Source organism: Symsagittifera roscoffensis, chromosome 8 (genome assembly GCF_963678635.1).
Source record: "Symsagittifera roscoffensis chromosome 8, txSymRosc1.1, whole genome shotgun sequence".
NCBI classification, from domain to species: domain Eukaryota; kingdom Metazoa; phylum Xenacoelomorpha; order Acoela; family Convolutidae; genus Symsagittifera; species Symsagittifera roscoffensis.
In genome coordinates this window covers 11,056,454-11,080,969 of record NC_087069.1, presented here as the reverse complement: position 1 = coordinate 11,080,969, position 24,516 = coordinate 11,056,454, and the positions used below count along the sequence as shown (strand labels likewise).

Below are 24,516 nucleotides of genomic sequence, written 5' to 3'. Positions count from 1 at the left end.
ATTGAAAGTTTTCTAAAGGCGCCTTGGACGCCAATAACCTATCGATCTGAGGAGAGATTATTTTTTGAAGTTAGCCTTGCTAACAGCAATCAACTTTTTTTTGCCAGCGGTAGAGAAACGCCGGGCTCCATATCACCTAATATTGTTATGGGAGAGCCCGGAAGTTCAATTTGGTCAACACAAAAAGAGTGAACAAAAATTCTTCAAAAATTCGAAAAAGGGATCCGGCTAGCTCTGGATGAAAAATCCACGACTCTGAGAAAAGATATATTTACCGAATTGTAAATCTCAATTTTTGAATAGATAGCTATTGATCACCGTAAAATACAAAAATAAGTAACATGTCTTTTCCTCCGCAAATTGACAAGAACTAATGTTTAATGAACGTTTTATTTGGGAAAAATATTGACACTGTTTTTGAAATATTTTTTGCTCAAACTTTTTGGTCATGCAACCACAATTTGGACATGCCTACAATTGGAACAAAAAATAAGGCAAAAAAAAAGAGTGACAATTTTTACCAGCATTTTAACACTTCAAACTTCTAAAAAATGAGGTTCAATGAAAGCAAATAAAGCATCTAATTTTCTTCTCGATAAAAAATTGGTTCCTAAAGACCTTTTTTCTATGACTTAAAATGAGTTAAAATCTTCTCTTCCAAACCTTTCTAAGCTCAATGTTTGCAATAGTTTAAGGATATTTTCTGTTTTCCTATCAGTAAATTTGTTTTGTTTTTCATCTAAAAAGTATTAAGTTTTGAATCAAGCACCTAGTTGAACTTGGAAAATATATTTAAAGTTTGTGACTTCATTCTTTGTTGCAATTTGTATCGGTTTATTGGTTATCAGAACGACTGGTCGCATTTATGAGTCTTTAAAAATTAGGAGTTGTAGACTGGAATGATATTCACAATCGGTCTTCGGTCCCATGGACATGTCGCTCCTGTTCTTCGAAGCTCTTGGCCACATACCTGGCACAAAGAATGTCCACAGTTCAAAATGACAGCATCTCTGGGACGTTCATTACATATCGAACATTCATTCGAGTCACCACCAATGTTTGAGAGCTCAGTTGAGGGTGCGCTGGGAGTTTTCGCTGTTTTAGAGCTTCGAATTCCTTGAAAATCAGTTGCAGGATTCGCTCTCCGGTTCTGACTCCCAGAAGCACCAGCCAAACTCCTCAAAATGATGGCTTGAAAGGCCTCAGTCGCTTCTGAATTCTGTCTGTCAGCTTGAAATGTTTCTGGAGACAAGATTTCTGGATTTCGCTGGTTGCCCCCGGTCCGTTGAGCTTGGGATTTTCTGGGAGTTTGGGCTGAATTTTGGACTGAACTTCTATGGCTGTTCTCGGCTGGCTGAACTTGATCTTCTCTTGGTGTTTGGGCTGAGTTTCCTGATTCAACTCGCTCTTTTATGCATTTTGGACAACAAATTAGATGCGTAGTCGACCACGGCAGAATTTTGTCGAAAAAAAATATTGATGGTTTGCGAAAAATCCAAAGCGGTCGTATGATTGCCATCAAAACCATGTTAAGAAAAGCGTACAACAGAAGCATCACCGAGACTGACATAGTTGTAGGATGCGTTCCGAGGTAACTGAGGTTCCTTCGTATCAATTCGTCGGGAATTCGTACTAGCAATAGCTGCGATAGAGAAATAGCGATCGAGCTCGTCCACCTCCATATTCTCAAACCAATCTTGTTCTTAACAAAACTCAAATTACTAGGGGCCAAATTGGTTGATTTTAAAGTGTAAAATAATCACGTCAGATTATTGGGGTTTTTGCTCCAGCAGTGAAAGCGCATTCGTTTTCAAATTTTGTGGACCAGAACGAAAATATATTGCTTTTTTGTGAGTTCATTTTTCATTAGGTTGACAAATGATAACTTTCTGCCGATCCAAATAGTTTTTTTTTCGCGCAACCAAATTGCACTTATTTTCTAATTTTTTTTATCTTGCTTCGAGGAATAAGTTTTAAAAATTTGTTTTTTTTTGCATTTTGATACGACGGAGTTTCTGGATGGAAAAACTGATTAAGGATGAAGGATAAAAAATCGGATTTTGGTAAACAGAAACAAATTTAACACCTAAAAATTGAACAGAAACATTAAATCAGTTAAAACCATTTGTTTTTTTTTCGTTAATTAAAAACACTATACCTGATCATTGAATTCTGCAAAGTAACCCAGTTCGATTGACAGCTCACTAAAATGGAATATATTATAATTTGGTCACCCATAAACTGTGCAAATTTGGTCGCCCGAAACCCAAATTAGTTCAGGTTAAATTTCAGGTTAAAAGATGTAAAACAGGTAAAATCTGGGTAAAATTACAATAAAAGAAGTTTGGTACAATGTGAGTTAGGTCCTTGAGGTTAACTCATAGAGTAATTTCGGATAGGGTACATCGTCTGCTCGTCACGCTATCTTAATTTACGGCCGGATAGATTCGTGCAACTTCTTAGTCTAATACCGATCCTAATCTTACTCTTATATCTACTAGTCTCAGGGTTTTAACTAGTCTCTGCTAGGCTCGATAGATCTAGAGTATACTGGCTTATTGCGACTACTGAAGTTCTCTTGGAGAGGTAACTAATTTCTAAGTTAAATTCAAATCTCTCTGGTGCTGAAATTACAAGTAATTTCAGCACTTACAAATAAGTGGGTTGTTAGTTGGATGGATTATGATTGGTTAATATTAAATATTTTACAGTGGTAAAATATCTAATTTATCCAATAATAAAATGTAGTTTAGATCAGGTTCCACCCATCCGGGGTTTACAGAGTTTTTTAGAACTATCTTTCTTCTCTGCAATTTGAAGGATGGATGATGAACATTGGTATTTGGCGAACATCATTTTCTTATCCGGTTCCTCTTGAAGAAGAACGTTCCAGGAGCTGGAATCAGGGATAGGAAGTTGTTATTACGTCATTCGACAACGACTGTGATCCCCAATGAAATCAATCCGATTTCAAAATGGTTTGCTATGTCAGGTTTTTCTGTATTAGTAGAGAACTGTTTGTGTGCAGCCTCGTTTGGGAATGGCGTGAAGATCGTGTTTCGAAGGGATGCCTTGTAACTCGGATCTGTATGTATACTTGAGCATCGAGGTGGTCATTGGTCTAGTTCAATGAAGTCCTTTTCTGCGAAGTCAAGTCGTACTCTAAATCCTTTGAGTCGTGATTGTGGACGGCATGTCGGTTGTGTTTAGCCACTCTTTTCTTCGAGTGTGATGGGATCGTCTAGTCTTTGGATGTTCGTCTTTGTTGTTGTGTATGATCTATATACTGCAAAGTATGATTTACATTTTTTAAACTGATGTTAGTTTGGTTTTTTAATCATGAACTTAGTTAGTCGTTTTCACAAAAGCAATTTGTTTTAGTTCCGTTATTTTGACGAGTTACTCACCCTTGAGTACCTCTTATTAAAAATTGAAGTGTGGTCACAAAGAGTGTAGGTAGCGCGGTGGGTTAGGCCGGCTATAAGCATGCCCAGGACAACCTTCTCTGGCGGGTTAGGCCAGGAGTAGGAGTATGATTCGATGCTATTTCTTTGAGAGGTCCTGTTATGTGACAACGTTTTATGTTGGTTTTTTCTGGTCTTATGGTCTTTCTTATGTTATTTTGGTTGTGTCTTTTTTTCAAAAATCGATTTAATTTTGGTTTGGGTTTGTCTTGCGACTTTTTTGTGTTTTATTATTTCTTTCTTAGACTTTATAATAGTCTTCAAAAGAATAAATTATCCAGTTTTAAACTGGGTTAATCCGGTTTGGGTACCGTTGGTTTTCTTTTCTTAGTCATGCTGTTACTTGTGGTGTTTAGTAAGCTGCGTTGGTTAGTTTGATTTAGTATATAATTCCTTTCCAACCGGATTTAAGGAAAGTTTGAAACTTGTTATCGTGTGTTAGAGTTGTTGATAGTGAAAGTTTGAAACTTAAGATCATTATTTAAACACTCTTCGTGGGCGAGCTGTGTGAGTTTGGATAGAATTCTTGTGAGAATGAATAAAAATATTGAAAAGGTTAGTACTGTTTTCTCATTTTATCAATTTATTGCATAGAATCTGAATTTTACTGCGATTTGGGGAAGTTTAAAATTATAAATTTTCATCGTATTTAATTTTACTGCATCGTGGGGAAATAATTTATAAATGAAATTACTACAATGGGTATGAATTTTACTACATTATTTAGTGCTAAAGATTAAGGAGTTTGAATATAATATAACAAGTTCGTATTTTTATTTGTCTTTTTCTGTTTTGTAAATGATTGTGGTGTGAAGACTAAAAGAATAAATCAAACATTGATAGAAAATGGTTAGTACACAATTGAATTTATTAGTTAAAAGTATTTTAATTTATAGTTATCTTAGTCTTATGGGAAAAAGCCGTTGGTGAAGATGTCGTGAATCATGTCTGATGTTGTTAGTAACTTGGCTAGTATGCGTAGGATGTTTTTAGTTTGTAGCAGTGGCCAAAGCAATTAAAGTGCCTTGATGGTGTTTAGTTCTTCTGTGCCTACTGCGAACTCGTAAGGTGTGTTTTGGATGAGGTTATATATTTTATGGTTGTATTTAGTATTGTGAATGAATTCCAGTATGGGTATTTCAAAAGGTGTGATAAATTCATGCGGGATAAGGAAGGATCTTGATTCTTCAGCATTGAAGGTCTTTGTGATGGTACAGAATATGTACATTTGGATAACTGGGTCATAGTTGCGGAGGATGCCGTGTAGGTTAGTATCTTTAATGCAAAATGTAGAATTTAGAAAAATGGTGACGTGTATTTTGAGTTAAGAAACTGAAAACGATGGTGAGGTTGTCTTGATGGAGTGTGAAAATCAAAAAGATTTTGTATAAAACGATAATATGTATATGTGTGCGTTTGTTTAGTGCGTAACATAATATCGGGGTAACAGTGCAAATCGCGTTCCTGTGGTGAAAGAAAGTAAAAGGTTAGTGAAAATAACTAAAATTTATCATAGAAGCTTTCATATGATTGAATATCAACAAGTGATTCGAAAATAAAATGACCCTGCTTTCTGTCAAAAATATTGAGTGTAAATACGTATGATGTTTTAATGAAAAATGTTTCTGTTAGTTGCGGAATTGTGAAGCGGTATTCATCTAAAAATTGATCTTGATTAGGGCGGATGATATTATGATCGTAGTAATCAATTGCAAAATCGTTAGCTCGGGGTGCGGTGAATATTTTTAATAATTTTTTATATCCAACGTAAGTAAATTTTCGAGGTGTTAGTGTTGTGGTGAGAAACATGTTTTTATTTTTCTCGATATTTTCAGTAGTATTAGCTAATGGTAGGCAGAGGGAGTTAGTATAATGATAATAAGCTGTCCAGTGGAGTGTTGGCATTAGAACGTGCTCATCAACAAAATTGCGTGTATCGTTAGCAATGGTAGGTGTATTTAATGTATATTGCGGAAATGAGGGTAATGTGATTTCGAGAAACTTTTTCGTGTTTGTGTGTTCCGGGTGATTGATATATTCGCGGGCTGTTCCGGGTTTGGTTGGGAATGGGTGATTTGGAAATTTTCGTTTAAAAGTGCGATAAGTTCGGTTAGTACTGGTAGGTGTTTCAGTGGATATGCATGATTGTGCTAATGATGGAGTGTAAGCTGAGGAGGGTGAGGGGGTAGGTGGATTTGAGGATGTTATTGTGGATGATAGTTGATGTATTGTAAGGGTGTTAGGGCGTATTAATTGTTGTTGTAAAGTAATAAATTTATCAAGTTCTTCGGAGATTTGTAGGGTGTCTGGGGAATTATTATATGATCTGTCGAAATGAAGTGGAGAATAGGTTGGTGTTACCTGGGTAGCATAAGAAGGAATGGAAACGGATGGTAGTGGTTGAAAAGGAGGCTTTGAAAAAACTGAGGAGTTGGTTTGGGTATGGGTAGAGGGAGATGGTTCGGAGTCTGCAAATTCGTCGGGGGTTTCTACATTAGCGTTATTAAATTGTGAGATAGTATGACAAACCGAAACATCTGAGTTAGTATCAGAATTCGTGCTTGATGGTATATTAATAATTGGAAAATCGGGTGGTGGGAAAGCAAAAAGTGGGATTAATGGGATAGGAGTTTGGAGGTTGGCTGGGTGGGAATTTGAGCGATGGAGGGATCCAAGTTGTCGGCTCATCGTGGGCTAAAAAAATGATTATTTTGAGATTGAAAAGTGGTGGTGTGAGGTTGTTCTATAATTTGTTCATATGTATTATCATTTTGTGAATGATGTGTCATTATGTGTTGGATGAGACTTTGTGATTTGGTCTAGAATTTGGATTATTTGTGATTGCTAGGTTTCAGAAATTACGGGGAACTAATGATAATGGATGGTGTTGTGGTAAGGGTGGTAACTGTGGTGCGGTAGGTGTTATTTCTATATTATTATGTTCTTCGTCGTATGTGTTTTGTCTTGTGGTTATTTTTGTAATAGATTCTTATATTTGTGCATCTAGAAGTATTTTGTTAATTGATAATCAAAAAATTCCAAAAAAATCCTGCAAATAGTATAAGTGCTACACTTGCTTGTCGGTTTACTTGTGTGTGTATAGCGCATGTGTTATAGATTCCTTTTAACAGTAAAAAAAGAAATCGTATAAAAATAAACATGGCGTATAAGATAGTTAATTTTTCTAAGATGTAATAGGGCCATCCTAGAAAAGCTAGAAATTCATTTTTTAAGGTGACAAAACTGAAATTATTTATAGGTGAAATATCTTGTGGTCTGTATTTTCCACCGTTTAAATATATGTAGTCTTTAATATCTTTAAAATATCCGCTATAGTCTTGTGTACAAATGTCTGCAAATCCTGCGGTTTCGGCAAGTTTTCTTACATTCTGGTCGATTGACTGCCGTTGTATTGTGTCCATTTGTGTTAATAATTCCTGAAACTGTTGTGTTCTAAGGTGATGTTGGATATCAGATTTAGAATATATTCCAATTGATTGTAAATCAATATTTGGGTTACGAGCGATAGCTCTGATTTTTTCGGGTGAAACTTTTTTGAGTGGTTGCATTAATGTAGGGTCTGGTGTAAGTAGGTAGTATTTATCTTAATCAGGGTTTAATTGTACTACATTGTGGCTATTTTCTGATCCACATGGGACTGCGGTATCCCAAAAATATGTTCGTCTTGAAAGTGTGTCGACAAAATGTACTTTATTTTTATAGAATATGGGGATTCTTTTATAACAACGTTTGTCTTCAAAAACATATAATGGTGATACTTTTTTGGTGCAAGTATAGAACCATAAAATGTTTCCTTCATAGTCAAGAAAATTTGATCTGTTTCCTGATAATAAGTATCCTGCGTAAGGTATTTTTAGTACTGCTAGTGCGAGTGATTATAGCATTTGTGTTCGTTCTAATTCGCATAGTTGATGAAGTGTTTTTAATTCAGAAAGTGACATTTGTTGGAAAATTCTACTATTTGTATTGTCTAATTTCATTTCTAAGTAGATATCATAATGAATTTTACCAAAAAAGGTGCTATTCATTAGGGACAGTTCTTGTAAACGTGTGCTTTTACTGTCATATGCTTTTAGTTTTCCACCAGGTTGACCTTTGCTTTTATAAAAGTTAACTGGGACGTATGATGTTCCTTCGTTAATAGGATGATTTGTGGCATAAGGGTCTAATTTTTTTTCCAGTGGTCATGTCGAAACCTTTTTCGTATTCGACAAGTATTTCAGAGTATTGTGTTTTATAAAGTGGATTGCTATATTTACATGCAAATTCTGTTTCTTGATAGACTTGAAAGCGTGTTAATTTAATGAATTTCAAAAATCTCATGAATTTTTTTGAAATCAGTGCTATGTTTACAAGATGGGTTCACTTGTTCGTATAAGATTGATTCAATAAAATATTTTTCATGAAATTTTATCATTCGAGCGTGTATTTTTGCTACTTGAAATATTGTGCATGTATCTTTGGGAAACCAAACAATTGTTGCTTGGACCCTTGTTGTAGGCTCACAATAACCTTGATCATTTTTGCAAAGTAATCTAATTCCTTGATAGATCATGGTGTTATCAGTTAAATCTCGTGTAAGTTGTATTTTTTCATGTTGTATTTTCCAATCAAAAAGTATTATTTCCTGATATCCTTTATTTTTGTGTCTGCTTTACAGTTTGAAGGGTCATTTATTTCAATGTGTGGTATCCAGTGTTTGTCGTGTATTTCATAAATTAATCTTCCGTGTGCGCCGTTTTATGGGTATTTTTTGTCAAATTTAATATGTCCTTGATATCGTTCAAGTTCTGCTTGATGTACAGAATCGGCAAAGACTTGAAAATTTACTAGTTTACTGTCTGTGTTTTTATTTATTGTTAGATTTAGTCTAAGTAATTCGTTTTTACAATCATCGGGATTTAGATGTAAAAGACGTTCTATATTACTTTGGTAAAATGATTCGTAATCAAGTCGGTTCTTATTTCCGTTGGAAACTTGTGAACAATGTACTTTCTTTTCGGAAAATGTTGCTGTAAATTTATATTCTGTGACTGTTGTTGCTCGGGCTTTTGAGTACAATGTTGCTATTACTTTTGTAGTTTCTATAGCTTGTGGTTCTGTTTCGCATTGTGATACTTGATTTATTGCATATTTGTGTAGTGTTTTTTGTTCGTTTTCTTCACAATCATAGTGTGTCACTAATAAATCCTGGGGTTCTGTGCAAGGAAAAGGATTTGTGTTTTGGTCGGAAAATATTAGAAAAAAGATGTGTTGAAATGTTAATTTATTTTAGAATGAACATGTGTATGATAATCCTGAGTATGGGTTATAAAATATTATGTAACCAATTGTGTTTTTCGTATATCTATCGTATTTATAGTGGTGGTGGTAGTGAAAGAGTTGTTTTATTTGGTGAATTTAATGGGTAGGGGTGTTGAACAATATTATTAAGTTTGATCGTGATTTGAAATTTTAATTGGGGACTATTTTGTTGAAGTATTTGAATATTGTGTTCTCGAATATCTTCGTGGATATCTTGTCTATATTGTATTCTATTGAGTGCCCAGCTGTCGAGTCGGTTACTTTCTTGATGTTGTCCAAATAATGGGGGAGGTGCTACGAATGTGTTCTAATCTAATCGGAAAGGGGTCCTTGATGATGATTGTTCTCGATATCTAGCGTCGAGTTTATTTGGAAAATTTAAAGGGAAAAGTGTCGGTAAGATTTGACTTAAGGATGGTGTTGACGGGAGTGATAGTGTTTCTGGTAATTATGATAGTGTTGTATCAGCAGATATCTATTGGATCATTTACCAAGTTTGGTCACCTTGTGTATATGAGTGTGTTGCCCAATATGGTAGTCGTGCGGTGGGATTGGGGGGTTAAAGGGATTTTCACGTATTTGTTAAGATGTCGGTGTTGAACCTAGGTAATCTGAGGGTATACTTGAGGTGCTGTGTTGTGAAAGGAGTGTGGGAGTTTCTGGTAATGTACTACTTGAATTTTCTGAAGGAGTTGGTGTTGGTGATTGGGGTATATCAAAATGAACTCTAGGGGTTTGAAAATTTCTATTTCTTCGTGGATGTATAATTTGTCTATTTATTTCGACTGTATTTTGATTTTGACTAATGTGTCTTATTCTATTTAAATCTTGTGGTAATGGGGGGTAAAAATTATATGTTGGTTCACTTAGGGGTGCTTTTCGCTGAACTGGTTCTAATGGTTCAGATAAGCAAGCGTGTCGTTCTTCGAAAGTGTACGGGTTATCTTGGAAAGAAATTCGTGTGGATGTTTGGGGGTTTTGAGTAGTTGTGGGTATGACTGGGTTTTCTTGGGAGGATGTCGGTGAAGACTGATATTGTGGTGGTTGGTTAGCAATTTCGGAAATGTGTCCAAGTGATCTTTTTCTAGTGGGAAGATTTACGTTTGTTGTAATTTTCTTCGATGAAGAGGACTAAAAGTTTTGTGACTATTGCCTATTTTACACATTTGCACATTGTCATGATTAGGGAGGATGAAAATGTGATGAAAATTACGAATTGTAAAAAAATATCTGTTCTACTAAAAATTGTTCGTATCATTTGAATAGACTTTGAATTATCGTACCTGTGAATGTGGTCAATGATTTGGGAAAGTTAGAGATATATTTCAAATAGGGAGTAGAAAATTAAAAATAAATTGCAAAAAATTATTAAAAGGATTATTAAAGCTTCAAAAGTATCAAAAAAAATATGAGCAAAAGTTTGAATAAAATGAAAAATTTTATGAAATGATTTGAGATTGTGTTTTTCAAGATATTGGCTGTTTGAGAGAAAAGAATTTAAGAAATGATTCGTTCGTCGAATATTTTTTGTTGCTTGGTGGGGCGAGATTCAGATGTGGTTTGATTATTTATTGGTTTTTTGACAAGTGGGTTGATTTTTGTGAAAAAGTGTTGGGGGCTAATTTTATGGTGTTCGGGAGGTCTTCACTGCTTTATTTTTATTTGTTGGCTGATCTGGGGTATTTTTGAAATATTTGTACTTTAGGCCAAATGATTATGGTCCTTTTTGACTTTAGGCTAATTCGCCATTTTTGGTTGGAGGGCTTTTGAGGTCTGAGTTGGGAAAATTTTGTTGATCTTTGCGTTATTAGATAGGGGAGGGATGTAATATTATAGTGGTATTTATTTTAGTTGTCAAATGTTAGCGGGTTGCTTATTTTTGACCTGGAGGTTTTAAAGTTATAGTTATAGATATGCCTGGAGTTCAGTATCTATCGGCTCTGCTTCTGTGAATAATCGTGAATTTGCTGATATAAGATTCATTTTATTTGTTTCATTATCTGATTGTAGCAATGCTGCGCCGATGCCAAAATTTGAAGCATCGCACATTGCATAGAATGGTTGATTTGGATCTGGAATTGTGTTTGAAATTTGTTCTGTCAAAAGCTTTTTAATTCCTTCAAATCGTGTTTGATGTTCAGTGGTCCATTCAAAATGATTTTGTTGTCTGAGGATGCTATAGAAAGGTCTTAAGTATGATTGCATTTTGTAGACATATTTCTTAATAAATTCACCATTCCAAGGAATTCTTGGATTTTTTTTTATTTGTAGGTGGCTGAAGTTTTTGGATTGCATCAATGCGTGATTTTAATGGAGTGATAGTGTTTTGTTCAATATTATATCCTAAAAACTTATCGCTTGTTAAAAAGAAGTGTGATTTATCGGGGGATGCTTTCAGATTTTCGTTCTGAAGTATTTTATGATATTGTTCTAAAACTGTAAACATTTCGTCTTTGGTTTGTGATGGCAGAAAAACATCGTCTAAATAGGTGATTGCATTTTTCTTGAGTAATAATGGTCTTAAAATTTTACTCATGAAAGCTGAAAAAGCTGCTGGTTCTATGAATATTCCATAAAATAAGTTATTAAATTCATATTGTTGATTTCCAATAACAAATTGTGTTAAACGTCGTGATTTTTCATCTAGTGGCATTTGATTATAAGCACTATTCATATCTGCGGTTGTGAAATAATTACCATTTATCTTTGTTAAGATAACTTGTATGGGTTCAATAGGCCAATTGCATTTTGATTCGTCAATTAGTGAAATGAGATAGCTAGCGTCTAAAACTATTTTTAGTGATTCACCTTTTGCTAGAAGGATAACAGGGTTAATGAAGGTGTTTCCTTTTGGCTGTTCTTCTTTATTTACTGGTGATATAATTTCGTATTGTTCTAAAATATCAAGTAATCTATTTACCTTGTCGTGTAAATGAATCGGTACTTTACTTGCTCTTTGTTTTTTGAAAACTGCGTCAGGTTTTAATGGGAGGTGTAGTGATGAATTGATTTTTCCAACGTCAAATTTTGATGTTGCGTAGACTGTTGAATATTTTAACAGTTGTTTTGCTAATTTATCAAATTCATCTTGTTTGATTTGTGAGTGTTGAAAATTAAAATTGTTAAAAACTTTTGTTGTTCTTTTGTGTAATTTGTTATATTGAATATCGGTTTAAAATATGGTGTTTTTGTGAAATAATCTGTATTTTTTTTCATTACTTATTATATTATTTTTGGATAATTCTTCATCAAGAATTGTTGATTGACAAATATCTAATAGTTGTAATATATTAATTTCTCGATAGGTGTTTTCAATTATAGGTGAAATTGTAGCATTTGTTTTGCAATATCCTAGAAATCCTAAGGGTAATGTTATTTGATATGGTGTACTTTTGAGTATTTTATGGATGAGCTTGTAAGTTTGAAAAATTTGTGAATAGGTTTGAATTCGAAGTCTGACATAAAAAGCTGTTGTTTGTTTTGACTTTTGTCAAACTGATGAACTTGTTTTATTAAAAAATTATATACATTTCCTGATAGTGTTTTCAAGTGTTTCCGTTTTTGATCATAAATGGGGTAAAACTTTGAGAAAAATGGTGGTTGTTTGTTTAATATTGGGAAAAAAATTAAGGCTGTGTTTTTGTTTTTGTATATTTGTCTTTGATATGGATTTTACTATTTAAGATATTTATTGTTGGTATATATTTAGTAATAAATGGTATGCCAATGATATTGTGCTTAATATCAGTAATATGAAATGTTTGTTTAAATGGCTTGTTCAGAATCTTGTTTTGTTCCATTGTTCTTGTGGGAACAAGGAATAGTTGGATTTTTCCATAGTTTACTAATGTTGATCCTTGTGCTGTTGCCAATTTACTAGATGTTTCAAGAGGTGTTAAATTTGGTTGTAGTGTTTTAATTTCATTCCATGTGGGAATATTAATTATATTTGATTCAGCTCTTGAGTCGATTAAAAAATCAATTTCAAGATCTGGTTGTTGAAATTCTTTACTTCTTGGACTCTCTAAGAGAAATGGAATTGTCCAAATTTTTTCTCTTGGTTGTTCTTTTTGAATATTTTGATAAATATGTTTTGTGTTTGAGCATTGTGTTTCATCTTTTTTATCAGGTTTAATTACCGTGGTAATTTCGTTTACTTCTTGTGTAGTTTGTGTATTATTTTTAATAGGTCCAATGTAGTAATTATGAAGAAGTTCCAGTTGATTTTCATTTATATGTGAAGTAAAAAGTTGTTCGTATATGATAGGTTCATAGTCGTTTTCGACTGTTATCATATTTTCAGAGATGGTATTATCTGTATCACTCTCAGTATCCGATGATTCACAATTAATGTGGTTTAGTTGTAGTTCATTACTTCCTGTGTCATCAATACCTGGGGGGTCTGAAGATGTTTCTTCATGTGTTTGCACTTGATTAATATGTCTTTGATGTTTTGGTGTGTTAATTCTGTATCGATGTTTAGAATCGGGATAACGGTTATTATTCCTATGTGGTGACTGGGAATAAATTCTGTATCGATTATAGTAACTTGAGTTTCGATTTTGTGAAATATTTTGTGATCTGTTTTGATAGTTATCATTTGATCTGTGATAGTTCGATCTATTATATGAGTTATTCCTTGATCTATTGTTTGAATAGTTCTGATTTCGATTGTTTGAATAACTTCTATTCCTACTGTGTGAATAATTTCTATTTCTGTTGTATGATGAGTTTCGTGATCTATTATTGGAAGTGTCTATTCCTTGGGTTTGAATGGGAACTGGATGCAGAAACAAATTCTGTTGTGTTTGAATTCGATCGTGAATAGTTATTTTGGTTATTCGATCGGCTATGTCTATTTTGTGAGAAATTTCGTGAATTTTTTCGTTCGGGCGATCTAACTCTATAACTTGAGTTATATGGTGATTGATTTCTTGAGTAATTTGAGTTACTTGGAAGTGGTTTTCCTGAACTATTATTACTATATATATTTTTGTTGGTAGATTTTGATCTATTTTCATGTATTGATAGTATGATTTATTTGGTTCTTTGTGCTTTTGAGGTTTATTCTGATTGTCTTGTTGTTTTTGTCTAATTTCGGCGATACTGTGTCAGTATCGTCGGAGTTAATTACACCATTTTTTGAAAGATGGTTTGCCTTTAAAATTTGGATTTTGTTCGTAGATGTTTAGTATTTCAGTAATTTTTTCAATCAGGTCTGTGTCTGATTCTTGTATATGATTTATATGTGTAGTATTTGTTTCAATTCGATTAACAGATTTTAGTTTTAGATTTTCTGTTTCTTCGAGTTTCATTGTGATTTCTGCTTGTTCTTATTTATCTACTAATTTTCTAAAATCTAAATCTGGTTCTCGAATTGAGGAAGGATGAGATGCTCTCTTTTTATAGCTATTTTCCTTAATTGAGGTGTTAAGGTCATCCTTAAAATTTCTGTCAATTTTGTGTTTTTGTAGTCATGTGTATTAAGTGAATATGTTTTTCGAACTAGTGTTTCCAGTCGAACTGCTAATTTTTTAATTGTTTCGTTTGGTAATCTGCGTATTTCGTTGCATAAAACTCTTTGATGTTGTTTGCTTCTTTCAGAATCAAACCTTTTTGAAAATTCTTGTGTAAATCTATTTTAATCTGATTTTATTTCTATGGGTAATACTGAAAACCGTTTTTTAGCTGCGCCATCTAGAGTTGTTTGTATTAACGCTGTGCGTCTATGTATCCAATTTTGATGGAGTGGTGTATTAATTGGTTCGGGTCCTATATTTGAAATTAAATTTGCTGTTACTGCATTTAAATAATCCTCTACAGAATATTCAGGGTCTGTTCTTGTGAGTAGCATTAATGGTTTATTCGATGTTATTGACGATCCACCCATGAGGTATGGATTCATAGTCATCTGTAGTGATTCTGCGGCATTTGGCATTTGTGAAAAGTTTGAAAGTTGATTTTTTGTTTTTTTTTCATGTTGTTGGAGGTAATATGGAAGCGGTATTTCATTTTGCATTTGAGTCGGTTGGTAAGAATGCATAGTCATTGGGTTTTGTGGCTGTATTGGTTGAAAAGATTGTGTGTTAAATGGGTTTTGTATATGTATTTGTTGTGGATTTTGTATATCTGTTGGATTTTGTGGGTAAATTTTCATATTTTGAGATGGTTGAGATTGTCGCGGTCTCTGTATGCGATATTCTTTAGTATATGGTGCAAAAATATCTGGTTGATGATAATCATCATCATCAGATGATAAATAGTTTGTGTTATATGGTGTTTGTTGTTTATTTTTATTTTGCTGGAAAAATGGGTAATTTTCACTATAATCCTGTGGAGGGTGTGGATTATCTGGAAAATTTACTGAATTAGTCGATGTATTTGGGAGATTCCAATAATGGGAACATACGTGATTTAAATTTTGTGTATTTTTTCGGGGGGGTTGATTTGTTTTTTGTTGGTGTGCATAATTATAATTGTGTTCTGCAAAAGTGTTTCTTGTGAACGTTTTTCGTGTTTTTGACGGTTTTGTAATTGGTCTATAAGTCTGATAGTCCATATATGAGTACTTTGGAGCAACCGAAGGATTAACTGTTGACTGTAAGGTTACCTGTGTCAGTGATGTATTCGGATTTTTTGGTGTTGTCAGATTTGGGTGTATTGGTGAAGTATTTTGTTGTGTAGTTGTTACTGTTGTTTGAACGATTTCTTCATTTATGAAGTGTGATGGTGTTTGAATTTCTTGCTGTGTAAGATTTCTGGTTCCATTGAGATTTTCATTATCAATGACTGTTGAATTTAAGCTGTTATTTCGTGTATCAGGTAAAAATGTATTATAGTTTAATGGTGTTGCGTCAATCGTTAATAGTATTACTTTTACATAATCTCTGTGAAAAGATATTGTACTTATCGCTTGACTCGAGATATCTTGTGGAATATTTATAAATGCGGGATGAGACCTTTCAGGGTCCCGAACGTAATCTGATTGTTCTGCAATGACAGTGTCGTCATTGGTACTTTGGGTTCTGAAATTTTTTTTGCTTGTGAAATTAAATCTAGGTTGTGGGTAAAATATTCTATCATAAACCATGCTAAATTTTTTTGCAAATAATGTTTAGTGTTTTGTGAGACATCATTATTGGTGAAATTTTCGCGGAATATGTATAAAAATGTTGAAAATATTGTGATTTCGTTTCTTACTTTTGTATGTTTGGATGTTTCGGTTGGTGACGTGCTTTGATCTTCTGTTTTTTTCTAAAATAGATATATAACTATATTTTATTGCAAAAACTTCGTTAGTGAATATGGAGTTTGCTCTTTGTTAATTATGATATTGTATGCTTTTGATATGTTCTATGAATACTTTTGAAAATTCTAAATCAATATCGTCTGTTTGAATTATATAATTATTATGAGCTGTTCGTGGTGTGCTGAATTCTATGGTGTAGATTCCGTTTTGTTGTGTTAGGTTACATATGTCTTTCAGATACTGGTTCAAATAAATTTACGAGTAAGTTTTTTCAAAATCGTGTTTGTCCTCTATCATGGAGTGAATCTATAAGAAAAGGAAAAACTGCTTCTTCATCTGGACTTTCGTCACTTTGAGTGTGGCTCAATTTTTCGTTTGATGACTGTTAATATATAATTATCAATATGTCTAATTGGTTGATTCCAATTATATAGGTCTACTGGAATGTGTTTATATTGCTTTTTTATTCTTCTTTTTCCTCTTTTTGATGAATTTGAAGTTGTTTCTGAATCGGAAAAAAATAATTGGTCATTAATGGGACAATTTTTATTTATTGATTCCTTTAAATTGTATAGTTCGTCTAAACTGCTGGCTTCTGATTCGGAAAATGCGTTTCTAATTTCTGAAAATCTTTTTTGGGTTATTTGTCTTTGTTTGTTTATAATTTTTCTTTTTATTGTTTGTCGTTTTGTTCGAATGTATCCAACTGTTTGTGTATGTGGGTTATTACAAGGTCGTATTTTTGGTTGTCTATTTCACAATTGTGTAAAACGATTGTTTGTTTATTTCCTAGATTTTTGAATGACATAAGGTTTAGGATGAGGGATGCTAGAAGCTATTAATGATTTTTATTTTCCTAGACTGTTAGTCCTTACGATTTTTTGGTTAGCTTAACCTGGGCCTTTTTGTTCAGGGTTGGAGAGAAAAGTATATCAATTCCGGAGAATGATTTTTTACGTTCAAGGGTTGGAATTTAGTAAATCGATCCACAAGGTTCAGGTATAATTATAACAAGTAGTTCGTTAGATACTATTTTAAACTTACTAAGTCTAAGTTTTATCCTGGGTCTGGTAAAAGGAGGGTTCAAGTGAAGGATGAATAACCGAAATTCTTCACTGTTTAGCCTAATTTGAATGGTTAGTTTTATTAAAAACTTCCATTAGTCCTGGGTATTTTGAAAAAGTTGGGTAGTGAATCGACGTTTGAGGTCGTTAGACATTTGATAAGTGGGTGGGGGAGAACAAAATTGTTCTTTTTGATCCAAGGATAAGCCTTGATGATCAGAATTTAAAATTATTGAGATGGAAAATTTATTAGGATCCAAGGATAAGTCTTGATGATCTGGTTTAAAATTAAGTAATTTTAAGTATAAAATGGTTTAATCTTATTTGATATAGAGTTTTAGTTTTTTATGATGTTAGTTAGCTTATGATTGCTGTTATTTTTAGGTGATGAAGCTGGAACAACAGGATGATTTATAATTTTTAACTATTTATTGTCATGCTACGAATTTTTATTTTTATTTTCAATAAATATGTTTTATATAATACTGCAGAAGTTGAGAAAACGACTTCAGATCTTTTTATCAATCGTTATTGTACATTAGTAATTTGTTCAGCGCCTGAAATAATCATGAAGATTTACTTCAAAATTTTATGTTTGCAAATGAAAATCTAAATTCATTGCTAATAAGATTCTAAATATAAAAGTTTGTGTTGGCTTTTGCCGTACAACCATAAAACTAAATGGTAAGTTTATGTGTAGCCGTATGTCGTCTCTTGTCCGAGGTCTTTTTCCAACACCTGGTAGTTCTCGTATTGCGCGGAATATCGGCTCTGATCTATTGAGTCGTAGAGACATTTCAATTAAGTTATTATTGTGTAACATTTTGAAAATGTTTTGTCTATTTTCTAATCTATATTTGGTTAATTCTAAGCTATTAAGGTCTTATTCGAGACTTATGATCGCACCAGATGAGTTTGGTCCTTGAGGTTAACTCATAGAGTAATTTCGGATAGGGTACACCGTCTGCTCGTCACGCTATCTTATTTTCGGCCGGATAGATTCGTGCAACTTCTTAGTCTAATACAGATCCTAATCTTACTCTTATATCTACTAGTCTCAGGGTTTTAACTAGTCTCTGCTAGGCTCAATAGATCTAGAGTATACTGGCTTATTGCGACTGCTGAAGTTCTCTTGGAGAGGTAACTAATTTCTAAGTTAAATTCAAATCTCTCTGGTGCTGAAATTACAAGTAATTTCAGCACTTACAAATATGTGGGTTGTTAGTTGGATGGATTATGATTGGTTAATATTAAATATTTTACAGTGGTAAAATATCTAATTTATCCAATATTAAATTGTAGTTTAGATCAGGTTCCAAATGGGTCTCTTCTGTTCAAGTAGAGGTTTAGGATTGGTATTCAACTGAACCTAAAATGGGAAAGGGTTCGACTGCTGCAGCGTCGTACGGAGTCGTCTGAAGGTGAGATAACGGGAAGCTTGAGTGAAAGAAAGTTTGGGGGAGGTTTGGGACATCTGCAATAACCTGCTCGGTTAATATTATGATTGGTTAATATTAAATATTTTACAGTGGTAAAATATCTAATTTATCCAATATTAAATTGTAGTTTAGATCAGGTTCCAAATGGGTCTCTTCTGTTCAAGTAGAGGTTTAGGATTGGTATTCAACTGAACCTAAAATGGGAAAGGGTTCATATACAAATGAAAAATGGGTTTTCTGGATTGTGGAGGTCATGTTTTTTCCCGAGGTTTTAAGGGAAGACTGAGGTGACAATAATTAGAAAGTAGAGGGTTTGAAGGGATATATATAAGGGAGATGAGGGGAGTAAATAGTTGGAAAGTCATTGATGATGATGGGCAGCATTAAAAATTTTTGTTTAAAATGAGTTTGGGACATCTGCAATAACCTGCTCGGTTAATATTATGATTGGTTAATATTAAATATTTTACAGTGGTAAAATATCTAATTTATCCAATATTAAATTGTAGTTTAGATCAGGTTCCAAATGGGTCTCTTCTGTTCAAGTAGAGGTTTAGGATTGGTATTCAACTGAACCTAAAATGGGAAAGGGTTCATATACAAATGAAAAATGGGTTTTCTGGATTGTGGAGGTCATGTTTTTTCCCGAGGTTTTAAGGGAAGACTGAGGTGACAATAATTAGAAAGTAGAGGGTTTGAAGGGATATATATAAGGGAGATGAGGGGAGTAAATAGTTGGAAAGTCATTGATGATGATGGGCAGCATTAAAAATTTTTGTTTAAAATGAGTTATCTAAAACTGGTCAGACAAAAACTTTGTAGATGATCAGTAATGTTTCTTAAAATTGATCCCATTTTTTCACTAATAAGGTTTAAATACGGTTTATTCAGTGATTTAGGTGCGGTGAGAGTGGATTTGCTAAGTTACTAGGGGTGGGGGTTTGTTGCAGATAGTTAGATGAGTCTGATTACCTTTAGAGCAAAACTAAATCGCTCAGCTTGAAATTAACAGATTTGATGTAAGGTCTTAACGATGGAAGAAAACTCTGATGAAATTAGTTTTATTTTGGTCATTTGACTGTGTGCAAAAAATGAGTGTGCAATTCTGAGCCATTGAAAAGTGCCATTGAAAGATAAGTGTTTTTTTTTGTTATCATTTCGGTTGTATCTAGAACCAAACGACGCCAAATGTCCGTAGCCTCAATGTTCTATAACCAAAAACCAAAATTGATTCACTTGAAAAACTAGCGGCACAACAAATCGTTTCGCCGCATTTTAAAATGATTTTGTTTGTGTCATGGTTTCAATTAGAATTAGTTAAAAAACTTACTAAGAATAAGATTAATTAAAACGTTTCATTACTTAAAAAAATCTAAGATACAATTAGATTCTTTAAATTTTTTCAATAATCTAAAAATACTTAAAGATAGAACTAGATCCTTTCAAGCCAGAAGTTTTATGGTAATGTTTGAAATCAAAATTCTATACCTAATTAAGGAAGCCAATTAAAATCATATTAATAAAATAGTGAAACTAGACAGCTCGTATCATTCTAAAGCCTTGAAAAAGTGTCTGAAATTAATCCAAATTAAATTTATTTTCGACAAATGGAAGACCTATTGAAACTAGTTTGTGGACTGAGCCCACATTTTTGCCAAGCTAGTGACGACGCTAGTGAGAAGTCAGGTGACATTGCCGATGAATTTAATTCATATGGCAGTCAAATTTAGTGGTGATCATTTAGTGGTGAAAAATTGGTGATTCTACTGTATTAGAAGCTATAGAGAAACCTGAGCGTAAGATTGGTTCGTCATCAAGTTAAGTAGTACAGCAAACAGAGGGTAAAGTTCAAAATAGTTCAATCTTCGAAAATATAGTCCCTCCTATGGTAGAAGATGCGGAGGGAGTAAAAACTGCAAACCTTCCCCCCAAATGGGAACTACAGTGGCTAGGTTTATGAAACTCATAGGACGCATACTAGAGATGATTTGACCCGGACATGAAAAAATCCATAACCCTCGGATCCCCCGGGCCCAATTGATAACGGTTCCCGGAAGTGTAAATGGCCCTATCAGAACTCGGAAACTAGCGGCGGTATTGGGCTCAAATTTTAGTAGGTTGTAGGCCTAGTTAAGGGGAGCTTAAGTTTCGAAACCCAGACCCCCAAGACCCCCACTTCCGGTTTTATGCCCAAAGTAAACAAACCCACCCCTAACTTCCGGAAGTCGTTTCTCGGCCTCCAATGATCGCAGGGAGCTGAATCTTGGAGGAATGATAGGTAGTGGCAAGATACATCTTGTATTATAATTTGAACCAATTCCGGCGGTTGGTCCGAAAGCTGTTAGCACTTGGAAAAGCACTCCCTTAGACCGGAAGTAGGCAATTTACGCAAAATAATGAGCGAGGGCATGTCGATTTTATGGTGGCATCAGATACTACAACTCACCCCCGAAAAAAACCCCGAGTGATTGAAACCCCTCCGGTGACTCCTTCCGGTGTTAATAGCCTTTCCTTGGGAAAAGAAATAATGGACCTTAGAAATGGGATAACTTTGGAAGTAATAACGGGATATGGATGAAACTTGGTAGGTAGGACCCCTATGGGATTCTAAACCTGAATATAGAAGTTTGACCCCAGTTGACTCCTGGGTGACCTTAAGTTGATCCTTGGGTGTTTTGACCCCAAACTTGCATGGAAAGCCCCAATATTAACACCGGAAAGTGGCGCATTTCCCAGCCCAACCCTTGGAAATGAGAATGGGTCACCTTGCTAAAAATTGGGAGGAAAACTTATATATTGGGAACTAGAGCAGAAGCTGATAGAGATATAGTTTTTACCTTGCAGCATCGGAGTAGAGGATTTAATTTAAAGTAAACTTGGCAAGCATTGCGTTCAATTTAGCTTGGCGAATGCGCTATTAAGAGAATATCAATCAGGGTAAAAGAAAATTAGTCCCAGAGGAAACTGATAGTAATGAGACCGCGGTATGAGAGTTAAGTTTCCTAAATGGTATGATTGGACGGGAAATTCACTTGGCTCTCCGGAGTTGATTGTTTGGTTTAATTTGACACCTAATAGACGAAAGACCTTACCCTGATAGCTAGAAGGTTCGGGATTGGAATAGAGAACAGATAGAAAATTTAGATGCCTGAAATTAATTAGCTACCCATGAAAAGGGCCTCCACCTACATTTGGGAGGTCGGAACGTTAACGTGATAATTAAAATGAAAACCTTGGGAGGATCACTGGGTAAACATAGCATGGTTTAGAGATTCGGGATTGTGGATCATATCGTGTCCTAGTCTCCCCCGCTATTATACGGTATAAAGGGGAGAAACTCTGCGGCAGTTGAGTAGAGTGAAAACCTGCTTAGAGGAGACGTTTCCCGGAAAAAAATCTACATTGGCGCTCCTGGGTGGGCTTTCTTTATCGAGCGAATAACAATCTTTGGATTCGGCAACAACGAGTGTTGGACTAATAGACCGAACAACGAAGAAGAAAATGGATCGAGACAATCAAAATGCAACCGAAGTGTTATTCAAAGCGAGAATAGATGATCTGTTTCTGTTGGGAACCATTTTAGGAAGCGTCGGTTATTCGAATTGGATCAACTACGTCGATTTTAGAGTGATGCATCCTATGAAGGAACTGAGGAACTACTGCGGTCCAAGGCAAGACGGTGCTGTCATTCGTGGCTGGACGGTCATGAAGTTGGAGATAGGATCAATAACAGAGAATGTAGCAGTTATCGTTGTGAAGAACTTATTCAGAGCAATGTTGATCAGTCTCAGCACTCTGAAAAGAAAATCTGAAATCAGGGTGGACTATCAACAGCGCTGTATTCATGCAGGCGATCGTTCAGTGCCATTGCTGGAAGAGATTGGCCCTCCTTTGGACGAAAGCAGAATGAGGCAGATTATGGCTCCCTTCGACTATCCCAGAGTGCCGACAGGAGAAGTTGGAGGAGAAGATTTTGCCCCCAGATCGGAATGGGCTAACAAGGGACGAATTTTCTTTTGGGGCAGTGTGTGTGATGAAATAATGGACATTGAGATTGACAATATGACAGGTTACAACTTCATATCCGAAGGTTTGCTTGAACCCCTCGGTTGCGAAGACGCTGTCCGGAGATTCAATGGAAAGTTGAAAGGAACATTCAATGGAAAAGAACGAAAGTCAATGGAAAAGAAAAAAAGTGCTCAGGGACTTGCGGACTGTCACAAACTATTCGTGAGCCATGAAAAAAGAGCGCCGTGTCACGAGAGCAATCTAATGGAGCCAATGCCAGTAGTTTTTGAGAAACTACCAAAGACATCAATGATCATGCTGGACGAAGAAACGATTGCGACGAAAAAGAAGGTATCGATGTAGATTGCGGAAGAACCGAAGAAGCCGAATACAAGTATGGTTAGCGAACAAACCACGATGAATGAAGCCGGTTTAACGACTTTAACTCGTTCAAGAGGAAGTGATGACGATGATTCATTGGGCAGTAGAATGCTGCTGGAAGCGGCTGAAGGACCCACCGAGGTTAGCGCGAAGCAGCACTTGATCGATGGGTTTGTGGACAACCTTCTAGTTCGCAACCTTCTAGTTCGTATGGAGCTGGAAGAGACTACTGCAGTCCACATGATGAAGGTATGTGCTTTCATGATTCTAGAATCTTCCTCTCAGCTTCAGGCGTTCAACGGAAAAATTCACGAAGGCTGGGATGATCAGATTAGTGACGTTGTTGCCAGGCAGAAGTGGATGTGCAGATTGGGACATTCACCGAGCGACTGGATGTCGTTGTGGTGGCGGCTACTGAGATAGAAGTCGACGTGGTGCTGAGCCTCAAGCAATTGGAAGAACGACACGGGATGCTCCTCGAGCGTCCTAGAGGGTTGTTACGGACTGGAAGCGAAGGAACATTTGAGGTGATTACGGAAGATTGCGAGAAAATGATTCCACATCACTTCGATGTTGTGCTTGACGGGGGCAGAAACCCCGAGGTCTGAAGAGCAAGGAGCAAAGTAGCAACTGACCGAGCCTGTTGGCAGAAAGGGCATCACATCAAAACCACGTAGTGGTGAGGCAGAGCTTACTGCCCGCGCCGGGACCCAGTGTTTTGATTCTATACTTAGCGAGGATAACGTTGATGTCGCAACTGAAGTCGAATCGAACGCAGGACGGAGAATGAGATCAGTTGAAACTAGCAGGAGGTTTGTGAATGCATTCGCCAATGGTGTGTATATGGATACCGAACTTGACGACAAGATTGCGGGCAATTTGATGCGACTGGACGCTTACCAGACGTTGCAGCCACAGCCAGCTATACTGCAGTTCAACGGAAGATTGATTGGAAGATGTGACGAAAATGTCCGAGATGTCGAAGTGTTGGGATTAATTTCGGTGGAAATCAAGTTGGGGAGACTGAAGAGGACATTCCCAGCAGTACTCTTGGAGAACTACGAGATGGACACGGACATGGTTGGATGAATGAATATTAAGGAAATTTCTATGATGAGCAGTCAAAGAAATTCTTCACACATTCCGAACCAAGCTCGGCGGTTTCATTCGAATGGGAGTCGTGCCCAAGGCCACAGAAAATTGAATTCGCAGAGGAGCCTCAGACAGAGTTAGTAGATCAGAAAGCTGGAGATGACAAGCCGATGGTGTGGCGCCAAGTGAAGGAGTCACGGGTTGTGGCCCCCAAGAATGCGAGGAAGGAAGTGAGTGAACCGACTCCCGCGGAGACAGAAGACATGTTTTGGATGCCCATGAGAGCATTCACGGATGGCTATGTCAACGACAGGGCTGCTAAAGTGGCACTTGATCCAGACGTTGAATGGACCCTGTTAAGCTACAAAACCTACCGGTCGATTGGATCAGAGATGCCCCTGAGACAAGCCGAGGAAACTCTCGAAACAAAAACAGGAGTCAGTTTGGAAGTAGTTGACAGAGCGTCGATCGTGCTGCAGCTGGGACAGTTTAAC

The 24,516-nt window shown here is 35.5% G+C and overlaps 1 protein-coding gene across 1 annotated transcript in view; it reads right to left on the bottom strand.

Moving 5' to 3' along the window:
* Nucleotides 1-864: 864 nt before the first annotated feature.
* LOC134853077 (uncharacterized) overlaps nucleotides 865-24,516 on the bottom strand; it is a 29,036-nt gene continuing 5,384 nt past the window's right edge. Inside the window, exons 3-4 of the mRNA XM_063869012.1 lie at nucleotides 2,159-2,204; nucleotides 865-1,702 (exon numbers count right to left, since the gene is read on the bottom strand). Of these exons, the coding sequence (XP_063725082.1) occupies nucleotides 881-1,702; nucleotides 2,159-2,204 (868 nt within the window). The 3' untranslated portion in view covers nucleotides 865-880. The remainder of the gene's footprint in view (nucleotides 1,703-2,158; nucleotides 2,205-24,516) is intronic.